This window comes from Temnothorax americanus, unplaced genomic scaffold (assembly GCF_048541705.1).
Source record: "Temnothorax americanus isolate GAGA-0224 unplaced genomic scaffold, ASM4854170v1 Scaffold39, whole genome shotgun sequence".
NCBI classification, from domain to species: domain Eukaryota; kingdom Metazoa; phylum Arthropoda; class Insecta; order Hymenoptera; family Formicidae; genus Temnothorax; species Temnothorax americanus.
The window spans coordinates 1,411,991-1,424,749 of record NW_027509536.1 but is presented as its reverse complement, the minus strand read 5'-3'; the positions used below and the strand labels follow the sequence as shown (position 1 = coordinate 1,424,749).

The following is a 12,759-nucleotide window of genomic DNA, read 5'->3' as shown; positions in this document are numbered from 1 at the left end:
CAAGCTGCCAGCTTCCGCTTTCGCAGTGAGTTTGCAGCTCGTTGGCGGCGAAGAAAATAATAAAACATTTTACTGGCGGACAAGAGATCCTCTTCCGAGAACCGGAGGAAGTTTTTGCGTGCAAAAGGAACGGCATCGTTCTTAAAAGTGCTAGATACTCGTGAGGTGAATTAGACGTTTAGACGTTTAATGGTCAGTATATAAAAAGGAAAAATTCACTTGAAAGGAACCGAACAATATGATTTTTTGCAGCTGTGAAGACTATAACTCAAGAAATATTGACACCTTGGTAGTGAAAGCTATTATTATTCGCCTTCTAATATTTGTAGTTGAGAGGAATGATGATGATACATCTTTCTCTAAGTTGCTTCTATCTCTCTGCAGTATTTTCATCCTCGTTATTATAATACGTATTATCTTTCGTTATATATGTACGTTCGTTTGAAAGTCACAATAATGGGAGCATTCCATTTACTTGATCGCACAATGTAATTCGTCCAATTTCTTAGATGTAGATTCAAAAGCAATCTCGCGTGCAAAATAGTGGATTAATGTCAGGATTATCGTCGTAATAAACGCCGTTTCGTGTATAAATTACTGTGCATAAATACAAGTATGAGAAAGCACACACATATTAAATTTGAACTACAAGTGATCTCGTTCTTCGAGGATTGGAATCTAAGAAGATATGCATATAGAGAGAATGTAGCGCTACCGTTATAATAATCCGCGTAACAATCTTTTAATGTTTGTTCCACTTTTAAGCCTTATACGAAACCGCAACGGGGTTATAGCCTATTACGGCGAATTCTATTACAAATTAAATATGTCAAGCAAATTCTCGTAATCTTGCAAGATTAAGATTGTTTTTACCTGAAAGACCACGTGCGAGAGATTTTCGTCGTCTCTGTCCAACGGCTCGAGAAGCTGCAGTTTCTTGCCGTTCAGCTTGAAAAGAGGAATTTTCCTTCCAGGGAAGATAAGCTCCAGCATAGTCTCGTTATAGGGATCGCCGGACACCGGAAGCTCTTCCGGCACGGTTTTCTGATCGATCGCTGAAAAAGGATAGTCGGCGAAAGCGATTACCGTCGGGCACAACAATTTATCTTATATCTGGGGCATCGAATGAATGGAATTTTCAATAAACTGGAAATATACCAAACTCCGCGCGACAATATATATTCTCGATCGTTTGTTTGCGATATCAAGTGAACAATAATACATTTTATGGTTATGGAGAATTGCAATTTATAAATTGCCAATGAGATTGAAAATTATCGACAAGAGCGAAAATTAAAATTTTTAATTAATGTATCCTGTGCAAAAGAAATTATGAATAAGCCAATCATGAAATACGATAACGATGATATGAATAGCCATTTCGAGAAAATCGTTTTATTACTTGTATAATACCACTTCCTCTCTCGAGCGAAGATCAACCCGTCTTCATTCTCTATAATGAATGCTATCTTGGTGGGCTGATATGTTGATCGGGCAATATCTCATTAATGAAAGCCAATACAATTTAATTGCAACGTATTGACTATTTTACTTTTCGACTATTCCTTTTCTCTAATTTTCGTCGTCATTCTTCATCGTTGTAATTACTGGTTTTTTTTTACCGAGAACTAATTAAGCTTTCTATTGCTATACTGTCAGACGTCATCTCTTGCTCTTGAAATAAATTTAGCACAGCGTCGCTTTTTATATAACTTTGAGTCTCGGAGATTTTCTGATTAAATTAAATTTGCTTTTCGCAAATTTTCATTTCAATGGATTCAGAAAGTTTTAGCATCTTTATATACATATTCTCAATCTACTTCCTAAGATTCTCTGTGTAAAAGTCTACATTGTTTAATAAAATGCAGATTACTTTGTAGCGTGTGCGACAACATCGTATGGTTGTTTCCGTAAAAACGAAAATATATATAAATGTCGATGGTATATAATAGAAACGCTAATTGCATTAACTGCTTTTAAAGAACAGTTTAAATTAACTGATATGAATATAATAAATCCGAGTGACGGATGAAGATTAAATTTTATTCCACTTTTATTCCCTCTAGTTTCTTTTTGCACAGAATGACAATCATTTCAAAACTTAATGCATTATAATGGAATGCATTTATTATTCATTCGTTCAAGATACAATAAACGAAGCCGTCATTTCTCCGTCAAAATAGAGCCGCCGACAATATCGTCGTGCGTTATACATACGGCGGAGAAAGCGAGTCACTCCGATCCTCGCAACGGATCGAAACATTTCCTTGAGAATACTAAGGAGTTGACGTGTGGATTCTGCTCGAGAGTTATCAGTCAGCTCGACCGATCCGCCCAACGTAATTTCCGCATAATGAGATGCCAGAATTGTGACATTCGGTACACGATCTCAAAACTAAATCCGCTGACTCGGAAAACGATCTATTTGCGAATGTAAATGCGAAACCTTCGAGACCGCGTTCAACACGACCAATGCGCGATATAAACCGAAGCTGAGATCGAATCAGCTATATATCAGCTGGCAAGTGAGGCACAATTTACGACGTGGAAAAATATAATGACTCGAATATAGGAGAATAATAGATGCTACTCGTATTAGAAATCAGTACAAAACTTTTCCCACGATAAAAAAATACACGTATATCTCATTGCGTTACGGAACAAGCTGACATAAAAAGAATTACTGAATAATATTATGTCAAACAAATAATAAAATAATCATGGAAAGATGGAGAAAATACCGAGAAATAGAGACGTATACTACTTATATGACAGAATGGCTTTTGTTTCTCAGTTGTAATCTATTATATTCAATTGTATTTCTAAAAATTAATACTTTCAAATAAGGATACGTATGGATTTAATTAATGAAAATGTTTAATGTACGATAAATTTAAATAATTTACACATCGCACACTTACCATTTCCTCTGCTTTCTTCTATATCGAGGATGATATTCGATTGTCCTGCTTCCACCTCGCATAAACCTGAAATATAAAAAACATACAAAGATTATAAAGAAATTAACGAGGTTTTAGATTATTTATACTATGCACAACTCTATCTTTAACCCTACATTATTTGCGTGATATTTTGTAACGTATAATTACTTACGTGGGGTGTATTTTGCATGTCAACATTTTTTGATGACTTACAGTTAAATAAAAATTGATAATATTCTATATATCTTTTAGATAAAGATATAGTACAAAAGTTCTTCTTTAATTATAAAAGAATTTGCGCAGCAAATTAATTAATAAAAAAAAGTTTTGTTCTGTGAACTCAGATTTCAAAAGCTGAGGTGGTACTTTCTATATATTTCTATCCCACACAAGAAATGTAGGTTAATTAAATTCTGAGCTAAACAGCAGCCTTTATTTGCTTTATACTTATTATAGCAAAATGGTAATTAATTAATTATATTAATTTGATTAATATTGGCAGAGAAAAGTAGTATTTTAATATCGTAATTGTATGCTATTATTTTTTAAGATAATATTTTCGTATTATAATGTGTAAAATAATTTTACTTTAATAAAAGATCTCCCCCAAAAAGAGATTTATATTGTATCTTATAATATAAAATATTATATATAAATCTCGAAATATATATATGTGTGTGAGTGTATGAAGACTGACAACATAATGCTCTAATAGCTGTTCAAAGATAATAATAACTCTAATGACATCTATTACTTTTAATTATGTATTTGCGTGATCATCTGTACAGTAAATATATGAACTGTTGTTCACGGTGTCGCGGACTTTGAAACATTTATAGTTCATTCAAGTAGCAAGGGCAAATCAGCCGAGCAATAGAGCGAACCGTTACGGCTATATATTTCTACGATAACAATAATATATCGTTTTTTGTGACGTGTACGAATAAAGTGCTCTAATTTTGTTCACGTGCTAGTAAAACCGAGCAATAAAAAGGCGTGAAGCAATTGATTGTAGCTCGTATACAACGAGCAACCGCCCAAGGAATTTGCTCGCAGGTGCAAATGGAAAAAATAGATATACTTGCGTTCTTCATTTAATATTCCAGTGAGTCTGAGTTATACATTTTAACGTGTCATTTTATTTAGCAAAATATATATTTAAAATGTTAAAAAATATAAAAAATATATAAAACCGGCATCTATAGTTAAGAAAAGATCCCGTGTGCGACTTCTTGAAAATTTCGTGGATTTCACTCGCAGATAAAGCTACTTCTTCTCGTCCGTATGCTCGCATTGCAGTTATAACATCCTATCGAGATCAGTATATGCGTAACTGATGCGCAATTTCCGCGTGTCATTAATTCTCCGAGCTCATCAGCACGCCCGCGCTCTCTCAGACAGGTGCGAGAAATCCGTATGGCCGGAAACGTGACGCGCAAAACGCTCGCAACAGGAGGGAAGATTCCTCGACGAGTATAAGTATACGCCAGCTGTTACGAAAGGGACCGGTCGACGACCGATTTTTGTCGCGGGGTCTTGCAAACCGGATGAATTAATCGGATTGCACGTTAACGAACACGAGGGCCTAATTACTGACACGATGCCATTACCGATGCATATGTGGGTTCGTTATGTTGCAAAATGATTTGCACCGTAACATGATAGTCCTATACGTTTTAAACGCACCTCCCGCTCTTTCCTGACTTAATATCCTTGTCACGGCAGTTAAGTTAAGCGAAGGAACGATATATTACGACATTACAACAGATTCTTTACAAATTAAATTATACAAAAATTAAAAATAAAATTATTTCTCATGTCATTACTGTCTTGTCTTATCTTATTAGAAATCTTCGATTTAAACAAACGGTAAAAACTTGTGTTATAATGCAAAATAGTAACCATAAAAAGCGAGTGTGAATTATTATATGGTGTCCGATATGCGGAAATTGCGTATGCGCGAAGGAGCAACAAATCGCCGCGTCACTTTTAACGCGCGAAGCTGACCACGCGAATTCTCCGCGATCTGAGATGTATATTCCCGTTGCATTCACGTTTCATTTGCAAAACGTCACGGATATCGAATGTGTTGTAATGTAGTGCGGGTCTATTTTTCTGCTGTCACAACATAATCACACGTCACACAAGCGTCACGTGCGACATAGAAAATGTCGTATAAAGCGCCACGCGATCGTTATATTCTAGTGATCGTTATATTAACGCGAGCTTAATTGTAACGTGCTTTCGTGATATTCTCAGATATATATGAATGCCACGAGAAGCAGCAATGAAGAATAAAAAGAGAGTATACAAGAAGGTCACAGAGCAACGGCAAAATAACCCTTAGGTGAATATTTTATAATCTATTTTTACTCATTACTGGAGAAAATAATTACTTATTATTAAATTATTTGCAATTAAAAAGTAATTCGGCGTGATCTGGCTGTATAATCGGCTCAGATATTTATTTAGTTTTCATCAGATTATATTTCAATTTGACCTATTTTCTAAATATAATTTCACAATTGTATCAATCTTTAATATTTCAAAGCAAATGCATCTGACTTGTATAAACTGATCGAAGTGTCCCCCCTCCCCCGCACGATTTAACCGTAAGGATCGAAAGGAGGGGACGGTCTGAATTTTAAATCAATTACGTTTCGTCTTGCGTCTTGCTCAATGACTTGCTTATCGGACGATGACTATTTCTTAAAGAATGCTTAAGTTCAAATGCGACCCAGCGTCACGGATTATTCGATTTGAAAGTAATTTGTCTCTATCGCTTTGCGCAGAGCACAGTGTAGTACACGCGAATGTTGTTTTGCGTACTAATGTTGTTTCGTGTGACTTACATAACGGAATACGTGGATAATTAGTTTTGCGGTCGATCGCGATATTGCCTCGTGAGTGTGCAAGGAAACATGAGAGGCTTGAAAAACGTATAACGTTAAGTTCGTCAAACATCAGGAGTGTCGTATCGGTGAGTGCATTTCTCTTTTAGCTTAAGGTATAAAGATAATGGATCTGTGAATATTATAATACATTTAGATATAAAATTCCACAGATCCATTGCCTCGAAATGGATGAGCTATAGGACAAAGTAATATAAATGTTTAATCCTGGGACACGTGTAACCATCTATCGATCCATTGTGCATGCGAGAATGCACACAAACAGAGCTAAGAGAATGGAGCTTGTTATTATCGACGTATTATTGATCGATTTGGTCATTTACTTGCACATCCAAATGTTATTACGCAACAGAATAATAATAGCTAGGAACATGAACTGTTTATAATTTTATTCCTGCAAATTTTACGCTCATCTGCCGGTGATAAAATCAACAGTAGAAAGAGTCTTTCTCCTTTCGTACGTACTCTGGCTGGAAGCCAAGATGGCCATAGAGCGGCAAAAGATAAGTCCAATCTAGCCTGAGTTGGCAAAGATTGCAAAAGTTCTTGACTAGCGAATTTTGGAATCGCTATGCGACGAAATTAAACAACAACAATCTTCTTCAATTTAATTAAAAAAAAGTTTTTAATCGAAATGGTTTTACTCCAATTTTTTCAATATAGAGAATAGAAAGAAAGAAAATAATATTTCACAATTATAGATATGTATAATATATTTAAATTAATTTATTTAAAATAACACGAGCAATATTATAAATTTAATTTATTTCTAAAATAAGTTAATTTTTTAATTTAAGTATATTTATTGCCGAATTTTTTCATATTATAGTTTAATTTTACACATATTATTTAAAATGAAATGAAACTATGTAATATTATATTTTATCATAGAAGTGCGCCAAATTTTAATATAGATCGTCTCAGAATTTATATCAGTTTTATATATCAATTACACTAAAATACTTGGTATTCATGTCAGCTTTTGACCTTTATATCATTATTTACATATAGAAGATAGCATTTATAACAGTTACAATTAATCAACGTATTTAATCAACTAAAATCCAAAATTTGGATAGATAACACCTAATAGTTCACACGATCTCTTTGCTCAATATCACATGTTTTCGCATATCGTCGTTCGTCACATTGCGAAATCAAGCCATTTACACACGAACATTCGTCATCGTCTGGCTAGTCACGCGCAACATTCCCTGCCGAGCCCTCGTAAAGTCCCCCCTTCCCTCGCGTAAATCTTTCGTGACAGCGCCAGCGGGCCACTACCAGAGAACCCCGATCATTTCTTCCCGCATAGAAAGTGATCGCGGCATTAGAAAGTGCATACTGCAAGAAAACGAAAGACATCATGTCGATTGCGACCTATATTTCCCATCCGCGCGCGAACAACGTATCCTATAGCTGTTCTACAAAGGTTCTAAGTGGCCCATTGACCAACAGGCAATCGCATCTAAAACACACCTTTGCCGCAGTTCACGATCTCGTGTAATTTGCCAGCGACGTTTCCTTATACGCAGATTATTGGCTCTCAAGCTGGATTCAGCGCATTGTTTAGTCAAAACTTCTGCAAGCAGTCGCTTAAATCACGAACGTACAACGTAATACGCATTGAAATAAAAATTGATATGTGGGAATCGATACTGAAAGTCACAGGCGGTGCCCCCGTCGGTCGGAAACTTTTATTTTCTTCTTCTCAATTTAATGCTAAATCCATTACTGAGAAAATTCTACTCTGGTGTGTGCGCACTTATTGGAAAAAGTTTCGCACCATCTGGATTTCCGCGAGGCCGTATGTGGGTATCGCCTTACGTAAAAGGGGAACAATCTGTAAAGTGTAAACTAAAATGGAAGTTAACAGCTGACTCGCTTAATATAGAACGGTAAAATGTAACATCTGGAATAAAATAATATTTAAAGTGCGTGGATACGTGACCATTATACATTTTACACGAGTGATGTAGAAAGCGTAGCTTACCATTTTCCAGAGAAAATGGACCTATTATCCCGAAACGAACAGACGTATAGGACAATGCAGGAAGCGATCGTTCGCTAATTAGTAGGTATAGGCTTTTCACGTTGCCAAACGCGCATAAAGTATCACCTTCGGTCCGCGATGAATCACGTTTCTTCATTTCGCGTTAAACCGTCGCTTTAGAACGCCGCGAGAGAACCGCGCCTATATCTCTCGTCTACGGACAACGCGAATTATCGGCGTCGGAATGTACATTTTATCCCGCTAAGCCGTCTACACGCCATTCTCTATCGCGCGCGCACACCTTCTCTCTATCTACATATGTATATAGCCGTTCGTTGCGCTCGCCACGGCTTACGCCAAGTTTATCGATTCCTCCGTGGATTATCCGTAAATATTCTTCTTTCGCTTTACAATCGTAAAGTGAAAAAAATAAGGGAAGTCGGAGCGTAAGAAACGAGAGTTGCGTCGACGTACTCGCGAGACGCGCGGATGATTAAAGCTTAATTACGTAACGGCGGTAAGCGGTAAATCAGATGTGGTTGAGAAGCATGAATAATGCGGGCTCGCGATTCGACGTATTGATATAATACAGGATGTAGAGATCGCTCTCGCGCGGGTACGAAAGTTAAAAGCCATCGGGGTAGAGAGCTCACACCTCCGCACGTGCCGTCGATCCGCACGCGCGTTTATGCCCAACGACAACGATAAAACAGAGCTGGCACCATCAACCGTGACATAAGTAATTGACAATCAGCTGAGATAGATTTACGCGTGTGGGAAGCCACACGGTCCGACCGTGATTGACTTTTACACGCGAGTCGTTACTTCATTTTATTTCCGCTTGCTCTTTCTCGCCAGCCGCGAGGGAACGTTTCTTCGAGCCGACATCTTTGTAGAATTTTAAGAAACAATTTTCAGTTACGTCATTAAACCTTTGCTATTCTATATTCGATGCGACATAATATTTTGTGGCAACTTATCGGATAATTGTTCAAATATTTAAATCTGATTATAATTGGTAAACTATATTTTTGACATTTCCATAAATTCTTCCAAAAATTCTTTAGATAATAAAAAGTCTTTGAGATTCATGTTAGACCAGTCGATTAGATGAAATTGAGAACGAAATACTTGATTTTCGTTCATTTGCGAAAAATAGTTTTGACGTGCGAGAAGTTAAAGAATATTTTCAGCAATAATAAAAAAAATAAGCAATTAATTGCAGTGATTACTTACCGACTTTAGAATGGACGCCCCGAAGATGTAAAATCACGCACAGCAAACACCAAAACCAGCGCGTCATTGTTGTTGTCTAAAAAGAAAAGACAATATCACTATATAAAAATTAACTGCAACATTATTAATATTTCAATTACAATGCGCACGTAATTGGGCAAATCGTAAATTGCTAGATCGTGAAGAGACTAGCGCGTAATCAGCACGTCATGAGAGCAATCTCTAGAGAGATTATATTCATAAGCCATGCTTTTAACTGCCATCTTTGGATCTTTAAGCTTTAAGTAGCAGTCTCTTTACTGAAACATCGTGAAGCACGAAACACTTTTTGCCATAAACTCGCGGTCGCGAATTATGCCACCCGTTTTAGCGCAGAAATGATAACAATAAGTGACGTCTTTAAACGCGCGTTGTATAATCTGTTAACTCTGAAGAATTGCTGCAGATAAAATAAAACTTCCCTTAATTAAACTTTTTTCCATCGTTAAGTTACTTCTGAATGTTGGAAGTAACTCGAGAAAGATCAAGATGGGATAAAACCTTGATTCTTCCTTGAAACTTTTTCAAATTACGTAATAATTTATATATATATATATATATATATATATATATATATATACCTATATACTTTTACAATTGACATGCTAATCTCCGATATTTCGGAGAGCGATTATCGATGCGGAAGGGAATACGGGTTGGAAATTTAGCGGAACGGTACACAAGATACGGACAGAAGCTTAATGGGGGCGTATCCTCTCTCACGTGCGGAGACGCCGAAAGAGTCTCGCGAGGACCAGCGGGATCGATAGCGCGCGGGCGGCTCTGTGAGGTCTTACGCAAATGCGCCGCGCGTGTAATAAGGCCGTGTGCCAGCGTGAATAAAATGCCGAACGAAAGGAAACAATGTTATCGGCTTCGCATGATCTCGCGTACGTCGTAGTCGCGCTCTTGAGTCTCATCCCGCATTCGGGATAGGACTCTCTGCCGTCGCCTCTCACCCAAACCTGATGAGTGCTCCCGCAGGGATGACTGATCCCACGCAGTCATTTGGGCTTGGTGACCTACGAGCCCGGGCTCGGCACACCGCGATGGACATACTCACGCGCATCTACACATCGCGGTGCATTCAGATATCATACGTATTTTCGTACAGGCACACAAGCGATAGTGCGATAAGCGTTTGAGGAAAAGTGGAAACAAGATATTAATTCAAGAATAATAAAAATATAAGAGTAAGAACATGAAACTCACATACGTCTATATAGATAAAACGTAAGAGGATAGCGAGAACTCACATGCTCATTTTTTATTTATTTATATATCTTCTATAATAATCTAATTAAAAGGAAAATTAAGAACACGCGCGACTGTTCTCATCAACGTACGCGCGAAGCACAATGCCTCCTTCTTTCATAATCCTATACAATAACTTGTGAAAAAGGGGACGTACGTTTAAAAAAGATCCCGTACGTTACGGGAATTGTAAAAACAATCGCGGCCGTGTAATAACTGTATCTTCTTCTTTATTCAATTATGAATTATTCCACGTGTATTTACGGGATATCACGAGCTGAGTAATGCTAACAGTCTCCGTTTCACGGGCTCTTCTAATTCTTTCGTGCTAAGGCAATTGTTACACGTTTCCCAACGTGACATGAGAAAGATATTGCGCTCACGTTCGCGCGGCGGATAACGTACGTGTCCATGATTTCGAGCGAATGTAAGTGGACAAAAGTCGAAAATCGAGATGAAAAGAGTCGAACAAGCTGCCGCGGTTCCGCGTGGCAAAAGATCTCGCGTGTTCGCGAGCCTCGCTTAGATCGTGTAGTCACCTCGCACTCAAATTAGACTATCGCCCGGAGCGTCGTTCGTGCAACTGTCTAGCGTGTGCAAAAATCTCCCGCACATGCAACAGTTTATGCATTCGCATATTTTAATCTCACGCCAGACTCTTGTAGTCTGTTATCTCGGGTGGCCCTCTGGAGGTTACGATTTTCCCGTTATAGAAAAAGCTAGCAAACAAGATTGCAAGGAGACTTGACCGGCGAGAATTGCAATTAAAATTTAATAGATTTCTCGCTTGTAAAAGTATATATGGCTTAAAATCGTCGTGGAATCTCTAAATCGAGGCAAACGAGTTTTCGGCATCGTTCGGTGTAAACGCTAGAACGTATAGAGCGGAGCAAGAAAAGGCCATCTCGCGAATTCCCGCGGCCGAAAGAAAGCCCTATCCGATACCATACGTAGATATACACTTACATGGCGGCAAACCATTCTTGAATTTTTTTTCGCTCGCGGTTACTTTCCTTTCGAAACGCGTTACGAACAACGGAGCGGCTTTTCGAGGGCGCGCTCGCGCGCGCGCAATATTCTCGAGAGTAAAAGAAGATGCCGTAATTGATGTAACGAGCGGCAACTCCATTCACCATACCAGGATAAGTGGGATCGCGCAAGTGCATTCCATCCGAGTTTGCGGTTTACAGCGGAGGTTTACGATGAAAATTTTCTTCCGATAATTTCGCGCTTCGATCTTCGTTTACGGGGTGGGGGGAGGAGAGGGAGGATGCGCTTCTTCTTACGACGCGCGGTCTTTTAACAGGATCGTCACGATGGTCTGTGAGAACGGTAGACCGTGTTAAAAAACGGAAACTCCTACTGGCCTACCGTAATTCTCGCGAATTACATAATTAACGTCGCGGCGGAAACCGTAACGCATTGATGAACGAGACAAAGTGACCGGCCGCGATTCACTTTCCTATGATTTGTCGATGCATACATTTTACAAAGCGACTGAAGTGCAGCAACGTGCCAATTATCAGCTGCAGGTTTCCGCATTTATCGCTAACTAGATCCGTATCTGATTGGAATTATATCTGTCAGAACAATTTACATATTATGTCATAGGGGAGGTGAATTTCTAGAGCGTGATTAATTTGCTGAACGCGTTAAATCTATGAATAAACCGCCCGTAATTACTGTTGATTCCAGTTACGAATAGAGAATCACTCAGAAATTATTTGTAAAAATAATACCAGCGCATTAGGTATAATATGTAGTTTCGCCAGTAGACTCTCGAAAAAGATACGAGGGTCAAGTTGTTTTTACTATCGAGGGATCAGAAGTGGAACGTGTCGATAGAACTTTGTTCTTACGTGCCGCTTAAGGTCTAAGGCGAGCGTGAGCTCTTCGAAGTAAGCCGGGTCACGCGAGAACCCAGAGGAAAGTTTCTGTGCAGTCTTAGAGTTTTACTTGTATTTGAACCGTATATGTGTTAACATTTACTTTTCCATCTAAGATACTTGGTCGTATCGGATTCGATCGTATCAAGATCGGGTTGTGTTGTTAGCATATCTGACACGACATTAATTTCGATTATGCAGCATTAATTACGATTTCCGCTCTATAAAGTTCCGTCCCGATTTCTCTGATATAATCGCTAAAAAAAAGACAGAGTTTTCATTTAAATACAATAATGCAGTCATAATATTGCATAAGTGTCTAATTAAGTATACAACTTATCGCACTATTATTTATTTTCTTTTTACATGATAATTAACAAGAATTATACTTATATATGGATCATAAATTTATATATGGATTAGATAATATCTATATTTAATTCTGTATTCGTTGTACAACATATATTTATGATGCATTTTAAACTACCCAACAATAT

General features: G+C 37.9%; 2 protein-coding genes across 5 annotated transcripts in view; one reads left to right on the top strand and one right to left on the bottom strand.

Moving 5' to 3' along the window:
* The window catches only part of Cad99c (cadherin 99C), a 121,440-nt gene that overhangs the window by 27,531 nt on the left and 81,150 nt on the right, over positions 1-12,759 (bottom strand). For all 3 annotated transcript variants that reach the window (XM_077414925.1, XM_077414924.1, XM_077414926.1), the window contains 3 exons: positions 9,084-9,159; positions 2,922-2,987; positions 874-1,055 (listed from right to left, as the gene is read on the bottom strand). In XM_077414925.1, coding sequence (XP_077271051.1) covers positions 874-1,055; positions 2,922-2,987; positions 9,084-9,150 — 315 coding nt within the window. In that variant the 5' untranslated portion in view covers positions 9,151-9,159. The remainder of the gene's footprint in view (positions 1-873; positions 1,056-2,921; positions 2,988-9,083; positions 9,160-12,759) is intronic.
* The window catches only part of LOC143902224 (uncharacterized protein C15orf61), a 93,260-nt gene that overhangs the window by 28,104 nt on the left and 52,397 nt on the right, over positions 1-12,759 (top strand). The window contains exon 1 of one of the 2 annotated variants that reach the window (XM_077414953.1): positions 5,685-5,922. The exons of the other annotated variant lie outside the window; for it this stretch is intronic. The gene's annotated coding sequence lies outside the window, so the exon portion shown is untranslated. Of the gene's footprint in view, positions 1-5,684; positions 5,923-12,759 lie in introns of those variants that run through there. 2 annotated transcript variants of the gene reach the window in all.